Below are 21,350 nucleotides of genomic sequence, written 5' to 3' on the forward strand. Positions count from 1 at the left end.
ATGATGCCACAGTGCATTGTGGGTGACGGAGGACAGTGATTATCAGGGTAAAGAGCAGAGGATCATGGTCTGGGAGATCAGCGTTATTAGCGTGATGTATGTGCATTAGCGCTGCTGTGCTCTGTTCACATAAAAATATGACCTTTAATAAAAGTAGAACTCTGCTAGCATGAATTCTCCAACACGAAAGTTCACATAGCTGAGAAGCAGAAAACTTAACACAGTTAAATCATTTTATCTCACACTCAACAAGATAACACTAACACTAGCTATGCTAGCTACAAAACTAGTTTCTATTAGATGATCTGGCTGGTTTATTCATTTTTTATCACATTCAAACAATGATGCTACTGTAACTCTGCTAAATCAGTTACAGATAGCAGCACATGTTAACTGTTAACATGTTAACATGTTAAATCTGCTATGTTAGCATGAGCTAGCTTAACAGACAACAGAACGCTAATGTTGCTAACTATAATGTAAATGCACATGTTTATTGTTTAGTCATATTCAGTCGCTCCCATCTTTCATTTTCTCTCTTTCACTTTCTTCCTTCTTTTCTTGATCTTTATTTCCCTCCTTCCTGTCTAGCAGTGTCTCTGTATAGATTCTCTTCGGGATGTTGTCTCAGTCCTCTGTATCGACTTTCATTTCCTGCCAGCTGGGGAAGAAAAGAGAGAGAGAGAGAGAGAGAGAGAGAGAGAGAGAGAGAGAGAGAGAGAGAGAGAGAGAGAGAGAGAGAGAGAAATACATACATACATACATACATACATACATACATACAGACCGGCGGATAGACAGATGGAAAGAGAGGGGGTCAAAATGCAATTTTGGGAAAAGCATTGTGACCGTAGTGATGTGTTACTCAAGCACACACACTTGTACTGTATGTTGTAGAAGGGCTCTGCCAAGTTAAGAAGTATCTCTCAAGCTCTGATGCAGTGCCTTGCGTTTCAAAAACTGACGTATACTGTGTGAGCGGATAGGGAATTGTGTGTGTGTGTGTGTGTGTGTGTGTGTGTGTCCCAGAGTGACTCATCAGTAGGCAGGTTACGCAATTTCGCATTGTCCCGTAGAACAGTGTGTTTCATCATCCTTTCTCATTAGAGTGAGATGGAGCTTGGTGTAGTAACATGCTGTGGCAAACACACCTACGCCTGCAAGTAAGTGTGTGTGTGTCTGTGGTGGAGGTTATGAGGAATTTGCATGCATGTGCTAGAGAAATGTCAGTGATAGAGGGCATTGTGTATGTGTATGTGTGTGTATATGTGTGTGTGTGTGTGTGTGTGTGAATAAGCACATCAGTCATTTGCAGGTTATGACAGCAACATTGATTATACATGTCGCGAAACCACACACACACACACACACACACACACACACACACACACACACACACACACACACACACACTCACACACACTGATTAATGCAGGTGATTCTGCTTCATCCTTTCTCCCTCTTTGCTTTTTTATTAATGTCTGTTATCAAGTTCAGATAAATAATTTATCTTCTGCAGATCATAAATCTTTTTTTCTTCCCTCTGCCTCTGTTTGCATCCCTGGTTTTTGCCGCCATCACTACTGCTCCTGCTGTGTCAGGTGTTTTTTACCCCGCGGGTGTTTGCGGAGATTAAACCCAATATTTCAGGCTCACGTTTTCGTCACTGTTGTGTTTAGAACACATCCCTCGCTTCTACTTTCCTTTAAGTTGCATCAGGCAAGACAGAGAAACATCCAGCACCTGTTTGCTCCGAGTGACAGCTCTGTGGAGTCCACGCCTCATTGTCACTGGGGGAATTAAAAATACAGTTAAGGAATGACAGGCTGTACTTTTTAATGCATTTATAGCTACTTTTCATGTCAGTTCCTGTCATCATCATCATCTTCCTCATGTTTTATTTTTCTCATCTTACTGAGAAGTGTTAACTCCTCCAGACAACTGAATCCTACACTAATACCTCTGGCACTGGAGACTCCTTCCACGATTGTTAAACAAACACATTTCTTCTTCACCGTATCAGCGATCTGGCTTGATATCTTACATATGAGCTTTTGCTATAGAAACAATAATGCTCCATCATGATATGGAATATGTCCTTGTCCTTGTTCGGAGACTTGTGGAGTTTGATGGTTTTGGCGTGACGTTGATTAAGAACACTAGCCATCCTTTCTTCACCAATAAGTCACCCAGGCTCTGGCTTTCCATTCAGTCAGAGCCGATTGCGTGTCTGATTTTTCAGAACCTGCTCGAGTAGGTTTAAAAAACATATCACTTCAGGAACAATGACCGACATTCCGACAAAACTCCCACGTTTGTCCTCTCTGCTTGCAATCAATGGCTTTTTCACACAAGTGCTTAACAGATTAGCATCACGTTATTGAACAATTTGTGTTTGTGTGTAAAGTTTAGTGGCTGCCTTCAGGCCTCTCTCACATCAGTGCTACTAAAGACCGACTGACACACTTCCCAGGAGGACACGAATGCACAGAGAATGAAAAACAGACAAGCTTTCGATGAAGCGGCCATGTTTTTTCCTTGCGTCGTTACTCCTTAAGGACTTAGCAGGAACTACAGCCTTCAGTTTTCAAACCATTAAGGACTAATAGGTTCCACTTTTTATTTATTACTGTGTCTCAGATCGCTAGTTAGCACTTGCTAATCATAATTACGGTCAAACGTTTTACCCAGGACCTCATGATATGTGGTGTATGAAAGTAGAATGTAATTTACATGATTACAGAAAGAAAGTGAAGAAAGAAAAGAGTAAAAAGCTGGTTCTTTGATGACTAAAACAGCCGTTGGTAAGTTTGAGTCCTATGATATCATTCATACTCCATCCTGTTTGCATAAATAGGTTTAAATCCCTCAGGTTTTTTTGTCTTTTACAAAAGAGAATCTTGATCATTTTGGAGCAGAGTTATAAAGAAGTACTGAAGTTTGCCGGTAGTGAGACTGTTGTAATGATTGGAGTAGTATGACTGTAGTATAATGGAGCACAGAGATCCACCTAAATAAAAAAGTCCCCATATAATTTGTAGATCATTCTTCAAATGGTGGTGTTGTGGCTGTGTCAGCATATTTGATTTATAATGTTTGGTAATGATTATAGAGTCAACAATTTCATCTTTAACTCAGGAAACCAAATACACGATTGCCGTGTTAAGTACTGGGTTAAAATTCTTTGCCATTGATGACTAGTTCTTTAGGTTTTATATGAAGTATGTGTCCAACTCTTCATGGTTAGTCAAGTAAGTTAGTACCCTTAACTCCTCACCCCTCACTTATTTGCTCTGAAATCTTCCCACCAGTTCACCCTGGTACACCAGCTTCTTGATTTTTACCTCATGGTGCTATTTTGTCTTCAGTAAGTGAAATTTAAATTGCAAAGTTGGGAGATAGACTTGCCCGCTGGTTCCACCCCTTGGTATGGAGATGGACTTGCCCTTGGCCAGGTTCCACCCTCTGGTATGGAGATGGACTTGCCCTTGGCCAGGTTCCACCCTCTGGTATGGAGATGGACTTGCCCTAGGCCAGGTTCCACCCTCTGGTATCCTGAAGCACTAATAGTTGATGTTTGAGACATTTGATTAGATGTAAAAAGTTCAATTTATTTGACTCAGCCCTCAAAATTATATCTCAGGTCTTCCAGAGGGGCTTGAAGAGGTTGGTGAAGACTTTCATATGTCTATGGATTCTCTTCAGTGAGTGCTGTATCCAGCTCAGGGTCAATCAAGTGTGCTGTAGCATTTGAAGGACTCTACAATTCAACCTAATTTTTAGTTTGGTCACTATTTCTGTCCTTTATTAATTTTCCAGATTTGAATAACAGCCTTTGGTTTATTAGATTATTATTATTATTATTATTATTATTATTATTATTATTATTATTATTATTATGTTAAACCTTTTTGCTCTGTGCCTCTCTCACTTTGTTGCCCTGCCCATAATGCTACAATACACTATAGACATTTTATAAGGTTTTTCAGCACACTATAAGCTCTGTTTATGGATTTTGTAGCGTTCCATTCACTGACTGGGGTTTTGTAGTGAACCCTCTGAGGTCATGATGGTTTATCCTCCTCTTTATAGCATTCTTTTACAGGGTTGGATTTCTTTTGATTGCTTGTGTTACTGGCTTTGGCACTTTCCTAAGTCTTAGCTCACGAAAAAAATCTACAATATATAGATGCAAATTCCATGCCCAGGTTTATAATAAGAGTTTTTTTGCTAATGATTTTATAATACACTGGAACATTCCATATAAACTGTGGGCTGTGATTTCTATCTCTCAATATAGATGCCAGACTGCTCAAACCAACTTAACTTTATTTTGCCCAAATACTGACAAACTGCCCTTTATAATCATCAACCTATTGAATTAAGCAGAAAAAAACAAACCCATTTGCTTGGAGAATTACATAAATCTGCAAATAAGCATATGGTACCTTATAGTTGTCTGTGCAAGAAAGGTTCTAGTGTCTAATTGTATGGCGTCTTTCATGGAGAGATGTCATCTCCAGTATAAGATCCGGCTCTTACCCAGCATGCAACTGTGGATGCAATCAAGTACGGATTAAGGCGGGTGTAAAATGAACGCTTTCCTACAGCACTCTCCTACTGCGTTATATCAGTATGATCGAAATTAGTCTTACTTTATCTTCAGATTTTGCACTCTAATCCTTTTTGGCCTTCGTAATTGGGGTCAATTTGGGTTGCGTTACTAATTTGGACTTTAATGTCTTTAAACACATTACAAATAAATTGTTGCCAAAAAATGATTGATTGTGGTAAAGCGTGAGATACGTTTTGTTTCAGGTTGTATAAATATACGTTGCTTTTATATTTGCACTCTTTCGGAGGTCTAGAGAAATTATCTCATTCAGGGAGGGGTGTACTGTATTCTCTCTCTCCTGTCAATCACAGCAACTACAGCAAATCAGAGGTGTCTGTGGTGTAATAACAATAAAAGCAGTTAGCATATAGGTATACTACCTTGCATAGTCTTCCACCGATGTTCATAATGCTTCAATGTGAGCTAACCCTGGTGATGATGAGGAGTCGCTAATAAAAGAAGGTGACACAACACTGTAAAAATAGTCACAGCGCCTTGCTAAAGTTTCATTCGAGATGGAGAAGGTCACATTTTTGTTCTGTGACTTTCAGCTAAAAATAAGACCAGTATCAATCCCAATTAGCATAATCTGTATGATGCTGATGCTAACTGATGCTTTGGATTGTTTTGGATGCTGTTAGCATTTGCATGTTCCAGCCATTTAGCAATATAAAGAACAAAATGCCAGTCTAGTGTTGAGGCAATGCTTCAGCTTATGAAGAGTGACAGACCACTTTGGATCTTTAAGTGGTGACCACGAAATTGCTGCTGACGTGTAATTTGAGATGGTTAGGCCAAAAAGAGTGGTGTGATATCACTATGCTGGGGAGTGGTAGAGGTTAGATACACACACACACACACACACACACACACACACACACACACACACACACACACACACACACACACACACACACACACACGCACACACACACACAAAATAAACTAGATATTTCCTTCTTCTTCCCCAAGGTCAGTTTAGGGTGTTATGGATATGATAGATAGCACTGAATGAATAATACAGCAGGTGAAGCTAAGTATAAAGTGAGTGTGTTTGTGGGTGTGGGTGTGTGAGTGTCCCACAGAAACCCTACTCACGTTGTTTTATCACCGAGTCACTCTTTGAGTCCAAAGTGAAGCACCACAATTCTCAAATCTCAGTCTATCTCCCTGCAGAATGAAACAAACACAAGGTCAATTTTTCTTGTATCTTTTTACTCTCACTGTAACTCCTCTCGGGTGCCACATCACTCTCAACACTTCCACCCACCCAGGTATCCACCACTTTTCGAGACATACTAATTTTATTAGTGTAACTACATGGAGCAGCCCATTGTTGATGATCAGGAGCTTGTAAGTTTGAATCTCAGGAATGCCAGGGTGAGCCACAGGGGGGTGCTCTAGTATAGCTAGCATGGACTAATAAAAGAACAGCACAGTACCGTTTACGGTTACCAGGGAGTTACTTTACTTGCTCAGTTTCCTTGTTTTTGTGAATAGCCCATTTGTTGCTTACAGATGACTTAGGGTCATGGGAACATTTGTGCTTTTTAATTAAACAGTCGCCATGCCTTGTTTTTACATTCTTCACCTTTCCTCGTTTTTAAAGTGACTTAGGTTTAAGTGACCATGTTAAACATCTGTATTAATGAGAGTCTGGCAATGATTACAAAGGTGGCCACGTTCACCATGCTCGCTCTTGCCAAAGCCCCAACGATAACTCAGACCTCTGAGTCAAGTGCACGTCGAGGTTAGTCACATGCTTCTCTAACCTCAATGCTAAAGTCTGCCTCCGCTGCTTCCAAATCAAACTCAAGTGCCCTTGTGTGCTACGAGGCGGCAAAAAAGTGGCCTGGCGTTCTTCAAGTGGCTCGACGTTGAGCCCTTTTTTCCGCCGTCCTGATTGAGCCAGCAAGCGGAAAAGCATAGCAGCTTCATTTATCCTGCTGATCCTGCTGGAAAAACTCCATTTCCCACGAGTCTCTGCTGCAGGAGATTAAAGAAGTGATGGTCCACTGCATCCTCTATCACATCCACTGGACAAACACACACACTGTCCAATCCTCCGGTGTTGTGTCTTAAATTGGAGCTAGCGTAGCGGCAAATAGCATACAATCCCATACCGAGCAGACATTTCTCAAGGCGGCCACCACTTACACACACACACACACACACACACACACACACACACACACACACACACACACACACACACACACACACACACACACACACACATACACACACATGCAGGACAGAGTGGATATTTCTGATAATCCCTCAGCAGATTTTGTAGAGCGGATGTTTTTTCTGATGTTACACACCTCAGTAGAACTGTTTCTTATTTTATCTGATAAAAAGAGCAAATTGATTATCCATTTATCGTTAGATTAAATGTTGTGGAATTTCTGAGCAACAAGCTTGGATCAGATAAACAAAATGATCTTGATTAAACTAGTTAGCTTGGATCTAACTAGCGTGGTCAGTTTAGAGATGTCTAGAAGTCTATGGCTGCCAAGTGGACTCATTATCCAACAAGATGATTGGCTGAGTTTTTAAATGTCTTCCTGCTGGAAAGCCAGTCAGATAGCAGCCCTCAGGAGTCTGAAGCTTGTAACTAGAAAGGTGTAGAACAATGATCAGGTGTTCTGTGGACCACTGAAGCATCTGAGGCTGAAACCGTTTAGAGTTGATACGTAAATGGTTGCCGTGGGCGTCTGAGTGTGATCCTGATGAGATTTTGTCTGGGACTGTTGACAGGATCGGAGACGGTGGAGGCTCAGTGTCAGAGGTTCGAGGTCCGGAGCTCAGATGGAGACAGAGTGCTGTTCTCCGCAGACGAGAACGAGGTCAGCATCGGCACCGAGAAGCTTAGAGTGACAGGTAATGCACACACACAAACACAATTTAAAATTAAATTACTTTCTCATTTATCACACAGACTAAACACTTTTTCAGCATCTCTCTCTCTCTCTCTCTCTCTCTCTCTCTCTCTCTCTCTCTCTCTCTCTCTCTCTCTCACACACACACACTCTTTCTCTCTGTCTCTCTTTGTTTATCTCTCATTGTTTATCTCACTCTTTCTTCCTATCAAACTCTGTCTTTCAGTCTCTGTCTGTTTCTTGGCCTCTATCTATCTATCTATCTATCTATCTATCTATCTATCTATCTATCTATCTATCTATCTATCTATCTATCTATCTATCTATCTATCTATCTATCTATCTATCTGATCTGACTCTCTCTCTCTTTAAGGTTCAAAATAGAAAGAAGAAAAAATTCACTATACAAATTTAATTTGCAGAAAGAAAGAAAGAAAGAAAGAAAGAAAGAAAGAAAGAAAGAAAGAAAGAAATGAGGTTTTCCCAGAGAACTGTGATGTGATGATGTCAGCACTCATGTTTTCCCTTTATCACTCACCTCTCTTCCATCTTTGGTATCTGCACACTTATTCTGCTTTTCCTATATTCGTTCTCTTCCTTTTAGTATCTGTTGTCTGTCCACTATTCCTTTCCCTTTCTTCATTCTATTCTTCTCACTCTTATCTCACCTTTTGTCATTCTTTATCCCACATGTCCAGCTTTCTCAATGTCTTTCTCTCTCTCTCTGTAGGTAACGAGGGAGTCGTGTTTGCTCATTCAGTTGAGACGCCACACATTCGAGCAGAACCTTTTCAAGACCTAAAGTGAGTGTCATCGTCTCCAGAGAGAGATATGAGAGAGAACTTAACTCTGTGTGTGTGTGAAAGAGAGAGAGAGAGAGAGAGAGAGAGAGAGAGAGAGAGTGTAACTGTGTAAGTGTGTGTGTGTGTGTGTGTGTGTGTGTGTGTGTGTGTGTGTGTGTGTGTGTGATTAAGACTCCTAAGCATTTAGATGAACACCCCACATCCTTACAGACACTCCCACTGTTAAAAAATCAACCAACCAGGCTAATTAGCTTTTCCTTCATTTTAGCTAAAAGGAGATTAGTGAAATAAAGTATTGTCCATTTCCATACAGTAACAGATGGAAAGATGAGAGAGTTTTAATTGTTACTACTTCTTTAAGACAAATAGAAAGAAAGAAAGAAAGAAAGAAAGAAAGAAAGAAAGAAAGAAAGAAAGAAAGAAAGAAAGATGAGGTGGCTGCTGTTAGAGTAGCAGCTGAGTAAAGCCTCATGCTGTTGTGGTAAATTCACAGCCGATTAGCATGCTTACAGTAGCTAACAAGAAGCCCATGCTAGCTCATTTATTAGCGAGCTAACTTAAGCTAGTTTATTTTAGCCCTCTATCACTTCACTGAGTGAGAGAAATTGCGCCCTGCTGTATTTTCTTCACAAATTTATCTCCACACCTGCTGAGATTCTTCCACTCGCCCTTTTTATTTTTTCATTGTCTTTAGCATCCTTGCGCTAGCTCCAGTTCCCTCTGGCTCTGGCTGATTGGTTTAATTCACTTCTCCATATTGAATCTGTTGTTCATTAAAGCACAGGAGGTGAAGCAAGATCCCTTTATCTTTAGTGTTGTTTTATTGAAGTGCATTTGTCACCTTGCTGCTTAACACTCGGCTGAAGAGGTGCTCGCTAATTGTGCCAGTTATGAGCTGTTTTTCTTTTGCGCTATTTAGCTATAACTTTTTTGAAAGAAGTAAGAATGATTTCTCTCTCTCTCCCTCTCTCTCTCTCTCTCTCTCTCTCTCTCTCTCTCTCTCTCTCTCTCTCTCTCTCTCTCTCTCTCACACTAAAAGTGCCAAATTATGCAGTTAAAGTCAATGACACACATAATGAACTAATGGAGTCCATTAGCGGCTAATGACGTATGGCTGGGTTTTACAGACAAAGTTAAATTGCGGTTCGGTTTAGAAATACAGCGAGAATCGCCAAGATAAAACTCTCAAAACTTATCAATGTTTTTCAGCTGTTTTTTAATGTGGTCATTTAATTAAAGTAAATTTACTAATTCTGGACTTAAGCATTAGCAAGCTAACTTCTAAACAATCCGTTTATCGAAGACTCCAGTCATTTGTGCCAAACTTCTACAGCAAGACAACAGTAGTGACAAGCGTCACAGCCCTTATTGCCATTACATTTTTACATACGATACAGTGCAGAAGTTTACACACCCCAGGATGAAAATATAGAGCAGGGGTGTCAAACTCAAATTCACAGTGGGCCAAAATATAAAACTGAGATAAAGTCATGGGCCAAACTGAATATTTACTGAAAAACAAGACACAAGACAAACAGGCCTGTCCTTTATATTCGTGAACAGATAATCTGCCTCCCTCCTGTCTTGAAAGCTCCTATTGTCCATCTTTCGTTTGGCCATTTTTGTGGAGGGTGGAATTAACTTGCCCGATGTGACTGTAACATGGTTGTTAACGACTGTCAACAGAGAATGAGGGGCGCTTGCTGTTCGTTACTACGCGTCAATACAGTGGCAAGGCATTCTGGGATTTGTAGTATTAGCGGAGCATGCGGCTAGCCAGCGGTAATGCACATCTGATATGATCTCGCGGGCCAGAGTTTGACACCCCTGATATAGAGTCATTCCTAGCATAGGGATTTACTTATTTATTTACAGTGATGTGTCAAGATACAAGTTTAATTCGTTCCGTGACCTTGCTCGTATCTCAAATTGCTCGTATCTCAAAACAATTTTCCCCGTTTAAATTAATTGAAATCCCATTAATCCGTTCCAGCTCACAAAATTCCACTCCAATTGTTTTGTTTATGTGTTTTGAATATGAAAAATGTACAGTACCTGTATTTATAAATGACAAATATTGTATAAAAACATACAGTATTAAAAGAAAATGTTAAAAAAATAAACTGGTTTTACTTTATGGAAGATGCGCACGGAGGTTGAGGGAGGAGTAAACAGGCGGAATTTTGTCTCATACGTACACTTTCACTTTCGTTCACTTACTCGCTACTGTACACTCTTCATGCTACTTTACACTTAAATGGAACTTAACTAAACTTCACTAAAATTAACAAACTTAACTGAAATTATATTAACTTAACTAAACTTAATTGCTACAATTTCTGTTTTCTTTACATTAATTTTGCTTAAATTTCTTCATCGCTTTTCTCTTCACTTGTTTTTGCTGTTTTTGACACTAACTTTTTTTGACACTAACTTTTGCTGTCTTTCCACAGTAACGTCTGCCGGTCGTTTTAATAAAAACCTTTCTGGTCGGCATCTCAGATGCGGTGTAGTCACACAAATTAAATTTTTTTAACGGATCCAACGCTCAAAACAGATCCGAAAATTCGCAGCCCCTTTGCAACTCTCCATAGGAAATGAATGACTTCCGGTTTATCGGCCGTCGTTTGTCGTGTGCAGTGGAAAGGCGGCTTTAACCGGGTGAGACGCGGGAAGCTGAGGCAGGGGAAACAGAGAACACGTGGTTGTTGGGGATCTTTGTTTCGGCGGCGACAGCTCGGATGCTCGTATCTCAAAAAATTTGTATGTCAAAGCATTCATATCTCGAGGCATCACTGTATTTGACCCCAAATAAATTCAGAGATTTTTTTGAGAAGTTTTTGCTGTGTTAACAGAGATTTGTACATACAGCGGAGTGCAAAAGTTTGCACATCCCTATGATAAAATTAAGTGAGAGAACTGAAATTCTTTGTATAAATTAATTGATCCTTATTAAATGGTCTTAAATAACATATATATATATAAATAACATATATATAATACAAAAAATATACAAATTTATATTGCTGTAGAAATAGCATTGAGCAAACCCCACTGAAGGTTTTGTGTTCATTCACATTAATGTAAGACAAGATTTGAAAGTTTTTTCCACCAGATTTACATTTATGGATTATGGAACTCATTGTTTAAACATGGACTTTTGACAAAGCATTAGAATTCAGAGCTGGCATTTCTTCTCATCCTGATGTCCTGAGAGATGTTTGAGGGTTTTCGTACGGTTCATGAGTCAGTCTTTTGCTCAATTTCATTCGGCCTGTAATTCAATTCCTCTTCTTCAATCCTGGGGATGATTTCATTTAACCTGCTGCTAAAACCTAAGCTCTTTTACAAAAACGCCAGTGAATAACGAGGTTAGTTTTACATGGGCGCTCTGATCTTCATAAAAATACACTCAGATCCCAGAGCCCAGATGTCTGTCGATATAATAAATGGAGTATGCTGAGAAGTTGCATCTTTTATAGGAAGAGGCGTGGCCAAAAGCTCTTGCAGACATCTTCCAGTAGTCTATTAAAGTGAATTATGATGGAGAACGGATTTATCTTCATACTAGAAGAGTTTATTTGTTTCTGCAGTTCAGTGTGAATGATATTATTATTTTACTGTCTGTTGCTTTAAACCTGATCACAAGTTACAATATTGTACATGACAAATATAAACGAGTGGCTCGAACAGACGTCTCAGTAGAACAGATCGGCGGGTCTCAGTGGTACTAAAGGGTGTGTCACAGTGGGACTGAAGGGTGTGTCTCAGTGGGACTGAAGGGTGTGTCTCAGTGGGACTGAAGGGTGTGTCTCAGTGGTACTGAAGTGCATGTCTCAATGGGACTGAAGGGTGTGTTTCAGTGGGACTGAAGGGTGTGTCTCAGTGGAACAGATGGGCGGGTCTCAGTGGTACTAAAGGGTGTGTCATAGTGGGACTGAAGGGTGTGTCTCAGTGGGACAGCAGGGCGTGTCTCGGTGGGACAGAAGGGCGTGTCTTTGAGAGGGACTCAGTGGACTACAGCAACGGCTTCCCTGTGTGAGCTTCAGGTGCTTGTGAGTGCAGGTAGCCATAAGCTCTGAAAAGATCACTTTCATTATTCTATTCATAATGATTATTAAGCTCTGTTTTCATGAGTAAAATGACATTGTGTCATCTTTTACTACAAGCCAAATAAAGCATTTAATAGATTTGATGGATTCTGGCCACTTATCTTAGTCACTCATCTCTCTTTAGTACAGTTCGTGAGTCATCTCTCAGTCTGGAGGTTTGAAATTGCCTTGGGTCTTCATTATCGTTCATTATACACCAACATGAAGACAATGAAACATTAGTGCCAACTCTCCAACACTGCTTCTTCTCTGGCTGCCGTGTAGCTTAGTAACCTACCAGGAATTTGTTTCTGCTCATGTTAGAATAGATCTTAATTATGTATTTGTTTAAAAGAAGCCTTTATTTGTCACATGGTGAAATTCTTTTCTTTGCATATACACTTTGTTAGGATGTTGGGTTCAGAGTGCAAGATCAGCCATGATACCAGAGTAGCGAGGGTTCTGCACTGGGGCCCAATAGTGGCAGCTGGGGCTTGGAACCCTGACCTTCTGATCAGTAGCCCAGAGCCTTAATCGCTGAACCATCACTTCCCATGGAGTGGAAAATAGGGTGAAAGAAAGATTTTGGAAAGAGAAAATGACTTTGTGCTGTTAGTTAATGCAGGTCATAAACCTTGGATTAGGGATTGTTTGGGTTTGAGGTCAACCTGTGGAAACCTGAGATACACTGATAGCAGATACTGGTACTGGATCATCCTACTGTATCAGGTTCATTTACTCCTCCTCATAATTATAGTCATCAGGAATCTTATACCATGTGATGTAAGCCTGACTAGCTCATGTATGCTGTAGAGCAGCAGTCTCCAATCTTATCCATAAAGGGCCGGTGTGGGTGCAGGTTTTCATTCTAACCAAGCAGAAGCCACACCTGATTCCACCTGTTTAATCAGCTGTTCTTGGCTTAAAGTAGACTCTGGTGTGGCTTCTGCTTGGTTGGAATGAAAACCTGCACCCACATCGGCCCTTTCCGGATAAGATTGGAGACCCCTGCTGTAGAGGATGCATAGTGATGGATAATGAGTGTGTTACTGTGCACTGTGATGCAGCATGAGCAGAAATATGGATGCATACATTGGATACAAGAAACCTTAAAAGTGAAGCAGGCTAGACAGAAAAAGACCCATAGTTCCCCTGTTCAGAACAGGCTCTTTTCTATTTTTACATTTATCCTTCCTAGAGATGACACTTCTTGAGATCCGAGGCAGGAGTCAGGGGTCAGATCCTCTTGTTTCAGTTTGACTTGTGAAGTGAATCCAATTAACAAGAGCTAATTAGTTGGAATTTGAATGATGAGCTCTTGAATTGCTGTGATGCCAACATGGCCAAGCGGAACCCAAGCGGAACCCAAGCGGAACCGGCACTGACCCCGCCCCCCTTTCGACAGAGGAAGGTCTCATACATCTCTGCGGAGTGAAGCCAAGTGGAACGGGATCGGTTTTGAATGACGGGTGACAGGACTACGGTCCAGTGATCATCAATCTGCTTTTTGCTATGCTGTGGGAAGTCAAGACGCATGCTGGAGAGTAAAAACACCTTGTTAACAAAAAACTTATTTAGCTGTTTGGGTTCTGTCACGTCTGAGGTGTGGAGAAATTGTCAACAAGTCCAGTTTGAACAAAACTGTGTTTTAGAGAACATGAACCACCCAAAATGAGTTTGTCTGTGTGTTTATTTCAGCCAGTTGTAATATTTTTTTCTTTATTGTGCATCTTTATTTAACAGTCTGCTCTGTGAATAGATTTTGGAGAGTGCTGAGTTCACTTTTCACTTCTTATTCATCACCGATGAGCTGGCAGAGACGTGCTGCAAAAGCCATAATCAGGGAAAATAAAAGCGAGGGTTCCGGCAAGTTAAAACGCGACTCAGTGACACGCCACATATAGCAGAGGAAGCCTGGATGAGAAATATTATTCCAAAAGGTCATCTTTTTCTCCTGTAAAAAGCTGCAGTGAAAGTGTAACATAATATAACACAACATCTGACCTGTACAATCTACATAAACACAAGCTTGGGGTTATTACAATATAACCAATTCTACTGCAAGCTATAATGCCTTATAACAAACTGAAGACACAAAAGACCTCCAATAACCCACTGTAATAAGGTGTTTATTATTAAAACGCATTATAGCATACAGGAAAATTCTCTATATTCTTTATTGAAATATATAATTTGAGGAATGTTATAATGCATTGTAGCATATTTACGAGCATGTGTGCAGGTTTGTTATAAAGCATTAAGATATCTGATCATTCTTTTTAGCATGGCTAGTTTACAGCTTTGACTTTAAAAGATTAGCATAATTATACATTAGGACATCACAAACGCAATGTGTCGGTATGTAAAGAACATGAGTAGAGTTATAACTGTTGGCTAGCGAGGTCCAAAACTGTTCCTGGAAATCATATTTTCTATAAATTTCTTAATAAGGCAACATAATTCTGCTACTTGATAGATTTATTTTAAGGTGAAGTTGAAGAAAATGTCATTTGTAGCTAACAGTGACTGCTAACGGTGGAAGTGCAGCACAAAGGACTTGATATTGACGCCGGTGTGACGGCTTTACTCTCTCCAGACATTAATTACAGATGGACAGAGAGAGAGAGAGAGAGAGAGAGAGAGAGAGAGAGAGAGAGAGAGAGAGAGAGAGAGAGAAATTGAGAGATTTAGAAAGGGATTTGCTGACTTTATTGCTCACCGGAATTTGCAGAGATGATAGAAATGGATTGGTGCCTATTCCGTATGGAAATGTATCACTACCAGTCATGTCACATTTCCTCGACTCCTCATCATTGATTTGCTCAAAAAGAGACGTCCTTTGTCTAAACTGGTGACGGATATAGAGACGGGAAAGTTTTGGCGCCCCATGTTTTCGACTGGGTTTTTACTTGTCTTGTTTAACAGCTTTACTAAATCACGCATTGCGTCGTATGTCAGTAAAACGTCTTGATGAAGTTTGTGGATTTGTGGCATCACATTACACTAAAAGGTCCTAGAGGGACAGCGAGTCTTCTTCGATTCTCTTTTTCCAAATACCATGCACTACATTGTAAAGAGGCTGATGATCGCATCGGTGCCCTCCAACCACAGTCAGGTAGTTTGTGCTGAGATTCTCACTATCGCAGCAGTTATCACACCAGCTAAATGCCAGCCAGAAACATATTTACAGAAAACCTGACAAGGACAAGCTATGCTAATATTAACCTCTCTGGGGGAATAAAAGGAGAGAGATACCAAAATGGGTGACAAGATGATTAGATGTTTCCAGCTTACCTTCACAAAAGCAACAACCAATCAGGAAGCAAGCTTTTATTATTTTTTTATTACAATCGAACTTCTATTACAATCACAAGCAACATTTCAGTTCTAGATTTGTTTGTCACTTCAATGAGATTTCATGTGTTTGTAAAGAGACAAGCGTAAAAGATTCCCAGGTTTCTTCAGTTTCTTGCTCTCTTTAACAGGAGATCATTAGTTGGGACTTTAGTTAGTTTTTATTATATGGAAGCAGAACTTTTAATCACGGTTTTATCTTATCTTGTCTGACATGACCTTTTATTAAACTAGTATAGACATTACAAAGAAAAACAGAGCTTGGAGAGGATTAGCGGAGATGCCTGAGTACGCAGCTAAAGTACACAATACATAAGGTAGGATGTTTGTATATGAGAATAACAGACACTTTAAGATGTGATGTTATCAGAAAATCACTTCATGGTCCTAACAGTAACTCTATTGCTATAACTGCCATATCACATCATTTCTTTGTTGTATTTTATTTCTTACAAATTACACAAGATCTTATTTAAAACTCTTTGATACTTGGCAGTTCAGCTCAGAGGTTTATATGATTTAAAGGCATTTCTTCAAAGACTCTGATACCGAGGCAGACCCTTTGATAGCAGTCTTTGTGGCTGTATTTTATTGGTCTCGTCCTTCAGTAGCAGCCTCCTGAAACAGACGGACGCTCTGGGAATACTGATCCTCTCTTTTATTCCTGTCTTTGTCTCACACCCATACAGCTTGTCTGGTATTTCTTAATCTTCATCTTTCCCTTTCCGTGGTTCTCCAGACGTTCTGTCCCCATCCTTCCTGATCCACGTCCTTCTGTGTGACGACAGCCGTCTGCTCTTTCACTCCTGATTACAGCTTCAGATGCGAAATTGCTGTACATCACGTCTCGTGCCTTAGGGTCTGATACTTTACTCCCTCCCCCATCTGTCTTTCCTAGTCAGCTGTCCATTCAGACCTTTCTGTGTGGAGGAGGATTAGTATAAAAGTTTGAAAGAAGAGGTTGTAAATTCAAGAGAATGTGATAAATAATGATGGGAACATAGTTACATCGTTGTCATTTATATAGCTGATGATTTAGAGTCTCTTTTCCTGTCATCTTCTTCTCCTTATCAACTGTGAAAATGTCAGTCATCCCAAAGTATATCAGTGTTTCTTTAAAGGTTATTAGACAAGCAATTTTAAAAAAGATGACATTAAAAAAAAAGTTTATTTTGTTTACAACCTTTTTGCTCTGCCCTCTTTGACAGGACGATGCATTAGTCCTTTTCAGTCTTAGTAGATGACTAGACTCCACCATCTTCTGAATCATCTTTTTGATTCACACTTGTCTATTTTTCCTCCTTTCGATTCTGTCTCTCTGCTTCATTTCTCTTTCACATTACATCAAGATCCATACTTGCAGCTTTTCTCCAGAAAAGATGGCAATTTTTTGAAAATGTCACATCCTGCCATTTGGCCATCTCTGGTGGCGCGACATAGCTCATCTATCAGCGCTACAGTGCTATCCGTCATCTTGAAAGGCTGACGCTGGGTCTAAAAAGTGTCCGGGGAATAAGAAAGCAAAGGTTAGCTGCAGGAATCCCAGTGGTTAATGTTAGCATTGGACCGAGCCAGAAGTCAATATCCAGAACTGTAGGGACAAGGGAAAGGGCGCACGGAGACTTAGTGATAAATCAGAGCGCACACACAAACATCAACAGAGCTGGGTTACCCAGAGACATTGACAAATCGATGGTGCCCAACATGTTGCTCAGATCTCCAAGGAGAAATGTTTCTTTCTGGAGCCTTTCTGTCATCATAAAACTTTTCTAGGTGAAGCAGTTTTGGGAGGAACCCAATGTGATGACACCAAACCAAACTAGTGTATGCTACAACAGGCCCATTCTTAAAGACACTAAATATTAACACTGTAGCTGGATCCACTGGTAGGGATGTAGTCTGTTGTAAGGTTCTACATTGAAATAGAACCCTTCCAAAGAAACACCAAACAGGGTTTTATGAAAAACCAAATGAAACCCTTACTTGAAAGAAGATAGGTTTCAAACTCACTGATCATTAAGCAGTCCATTCTACAGTAGGTTACTACACAGAAGACTTGATGTTTCCTTCACAGAGAGCCAGAAGAAACCCTTCTGAAGCCCTGACTGATAGGATGCACTTTGTTCTTGTGTTCTAGATACAGTAAAAACCTTACTGTGTCCCCCAGAGAAATTTTCCACAGGTACACAGTTTCCTAAAGTTGAAACCTTTGCTGTTAAGAAAGCTACAATTACACCTTAATGACCCCCCCAAGGAGACCCAACATATCTTTAAGGATTCCCCAGGGGGGCAATCGGAGGGTTCAAAGAAAGTTATCATAATAGGGACTATTATTTATTTTTGGTTTTCATGATGAAAAACCAAGAGAAATAAAAAAAAAAATCATTATTATACAACATAGAACCATTAAAGGGTCTAAATATATCTTAAGACTGTACTTGTTGTCAAAGCTTGAAGTGACCATTCAAACAGCCTAACAGCTAAATTGAAAATAAACAAAGAAGTTTTAGGAAAGAAGGGCTGTCATTTCTACACCTTTCCCCCAATAGACCCCAAGAAGAGGCCATTTTTTAGAGCCATGCCTTTAGGGTATATTTAAAATTTCCAGTTTGCATGAGAATTGTTGGAAAGACTTGCTTAAAAAACAAAAACAGAAGCAGAATAAATCTGGTTTATACGATGTGAATCGAATCTGTGAATCTGTGATGCTTCACAGTCTGTCAGAGCTCTGCTGCACCTCGAAAATCACCTGTAATGCCTTATCATATGCAAGCTGGGAAAATTTGCCTCACATTGCGCTGACACAGGCTTTTTTTTCTTTGTCTTGAAACTGTTACAGTATGGCATTAAGTGGAACTCTGTCTCACAGAACACTGTCCTCTGTTTGGACATGATTAATGGGTGAAGTTCTTTTATTTAACATAGGAAGCCTTTTACAAGGCTAACGTGACTAAATAAGGGACACTAATAACCACCAGTTTAGTACTATCTTTTTATGTCTAAATCATAACATTCTGGTGTTGGTCAGAAGTGTTAAAGACACTCACTGCTAAACTGTTTTAAGACAATTGTATACAAAGGATACAATACAATCTAGGATCCACTGCCCCATGACCAGGATAAATTGGTTACTGAAGATGACTGAATTAATGGTTCTTCGAGCCCTTCGTACTGCTTGATACACTCCCTAAAAAACTGTTACCCCTCCAATGTAATTAGGTTATCAAGTTTCTGGACTTGATCACAAAAAGAGATCTTTGTATGTATTCTTTGCAGACTGAGGAGACAACTCTGCATTCTTTAAAGTGCACTGCTTATTCTTTACCGAATGAAAAGGAAGTGTACTTCCATTGTGCTCATTTTTTGCTTGTCATGTAAACCAAAAAAAGGCTGCTTGCGAATCCGTCAAGCAGACAGCTGAAGGTCGAGCGGGAAGTTGGTGTTGAATTACGGCGATAAGAAACCGCCGAAGCATGCTTATCTATCGCTAAAATGAACCAGTCAGGAGGAGGAGGAGTGTGGGGCCATCTGTGGTCTTGAGATATTTATACACTTTTTTGCAAGCGTCCTGCTCTGGAGACCCTGAAACAGAAAATCAATGCTTTGATTGAATCTCTCTGTTGAAAAGGCCTTTGGGGAAAGATTCCACCAAGAGAGAAATTGAGGGGGAAAATGGAGTATTGTTAAGTCAATATATTCATGGTGGTCAAATTGTTAATTATCCTGTAACATAATAGCACAACGTACCTGTTCCCGGTTTACTGGGGTACTATTCTCATATACTCAGGTCAAATCAAGGTGTGTGTAGGTATCTGTGACAAATGGGAAACCGCTACTACAATATCAATAACAATATATTAACATCATGATACAATTTTCTGAGTATTAGTTTTGTCGGTTGCTTTTCAGGTGAGTTAATGATAAGTTTATTAGTGAGTAAAAGCTCCAGTCTCCTACCCAATCACATGCTTTAGTTGCCTGGAAACCTGATTTAGTCGGCTAAATACCAGTGTATGGTGAGACAATATGCGCAGAGAAATATTATTAGTATCAGTATCAATTCAACTCCTGCCTGTATTTGCCACCGTATGTTTACAAGCAGAATGGGATTCTTTGCGATTTATTTTTTTGTGTGTTGTAGATTGAGTTCGGCACCCAAGAGATTAGTTCCAGATTCTAATTGTGACTGAATTGGAGCTACATTTTCTCTTGAAGTCCTTTGGGAATACCTTGCTGTTTGGTGGCAGATGCACACACACACAGACACACAGACACACACACACACACACACACACACACACACACACACACACACACACACACACACACACACACACACGCACACCTCACTTCATTTAAATGCTAAGGAACAAGCAAGGAATTCATCTAACTGAAGCTCACTGTATGTGGTAATGGTTAAGGCTAGGACGAAGGCGACCCCTGAAGGGAAAAGCCGAAAGAAGAAGAAGAAGTTTAAATCCCAGCACTGCCAAACTGTCTCTATTGGGCCCTTGAGAAAGGCCCTAAACCATCAATTGTTCAGCTGTATAAATGAGATAAGAAGGTGTGGCCTTTGCACTACCTAATTTCAGTGTAGGAGCTGTGATCTTACCACCTCCTGATTTCAGATAGCATGCGTGGCCTCTTCACCTCTTAGTATCAGGCAAGACGGTGTGACCCAGTGCTCTCTGAATGACTTAATATTGACAGAATATTTGTCTTGTTATTTTTGTATTATTATTATTATTATTATTATTATTATTATTATTACTATTACTATTATTATCATTATTAAGAGCACAACCTGTTTCTAAAAATATCTTATTGCTGTAAAGGCTGAAAAAAGCAATGTTTTAGATATGAAGTGGAGTTGAAGTGAATTGGACTTTTAGTCTGTTATTTCCCCATTTCAATTGTTTTTTATTGCGTGAAAGTACATTCCACTACTACACTATTCATTTTAAAATAATGATAAAGAAACACTATGATTTATGAATCTGTCCTTACACATGTGCAGTCTAAGCAGATGTACAAATGAAACTCACAACAATGTCAGTTCTGCTGAAAATTTAGATCTGCCCTGGAGTCTAGAGGATAAAAAGTCTGCTTGGAAGCTCATCGCATCTATGCATTCTCATAATACTTTTTCTCATAATACTTTTTGACCCCATGGGTCGGCATTCATAAAGTTTCCTCGAATTGAAAATCAGAATGTTATTAGCCGAGTGACCTGGGAGTGAGCAATCCAGCGCGGTGCATACAAAAATATCCAGTTATGTTTTTGTTCTGTAGGTTGGAGTCTCCAACACGGACTCTGACGTTGGAAGCGCCGAAAGGTGTGGAGGTGAATGCAGGAGTGGGGGAGTTCAGAGCGTCCTGCAGGAAAGAGCTCACTCTGGAGTCTTCTGAAGGGGAAGTGAGTAATTTGTTAATAATGTTCAAATCAATGACATTTTTTTGGACTGAGTGCTCTCTCTTCAGGTAGTACACCAGGTTGCATTGCTGTCTCACAGCGTCAGGGTTCCTGGTTTGAACTTGAGCTTGAGTTGTTGTCTTGAAAGTTTTGGAAGTTTTTCTTATGTGCCTAAAGGTTTTCTTCCATCTC

At 40.0% G+C, this 21,350-nt stretch overlaps 1 protein-coding gene across 2 annotated transcripts in view; it reads left to right on the top strand.

The window, feature by feature from the left end:
• LOC113635411 (zeta-sarcoglycan) overlaps positions 1-21,350 on the top strand; it is a 128,298-nt gene that overhangs the window by 97,516 nt on the left and 9,432 nt on the right. For both annotated transcript variants that reach the window (XM_027134802.2, XM_027134803.2), the window contains exons 5-7: positions 7,376-7,498; positions 8,228-8,300; positions 21,038-21,161. In XM_027134802.2, the coding sequence (XP_026990603.1) occupies positions 7,376-7,498; positions 8,228-8,300; positions 21,038-21,161 (320 nt within the window). The remainder of the gene's footprint in view (positions 1-7,375; positions 7,499-8,227; positions 8,301-21,037; positions 21,162-21,350) is intronic.

This window comes from Tachysurus fulvidraco, chromosome 7 (assembly GCF_022655615.1).
Source record: "Tachysurus fulvidraco isolate hzauxx_2018 chromosome 7, HZAU_PFXX_2.0, whole genome shotgun sequence".
In the NCBI taxonomy this organism is placed as follows: Eukaryota; Metazoa; Chordata; class Actinopteri; order Siluriformes; family Bagridae; genus Tachysurus; species Tachysurus fulvidraco.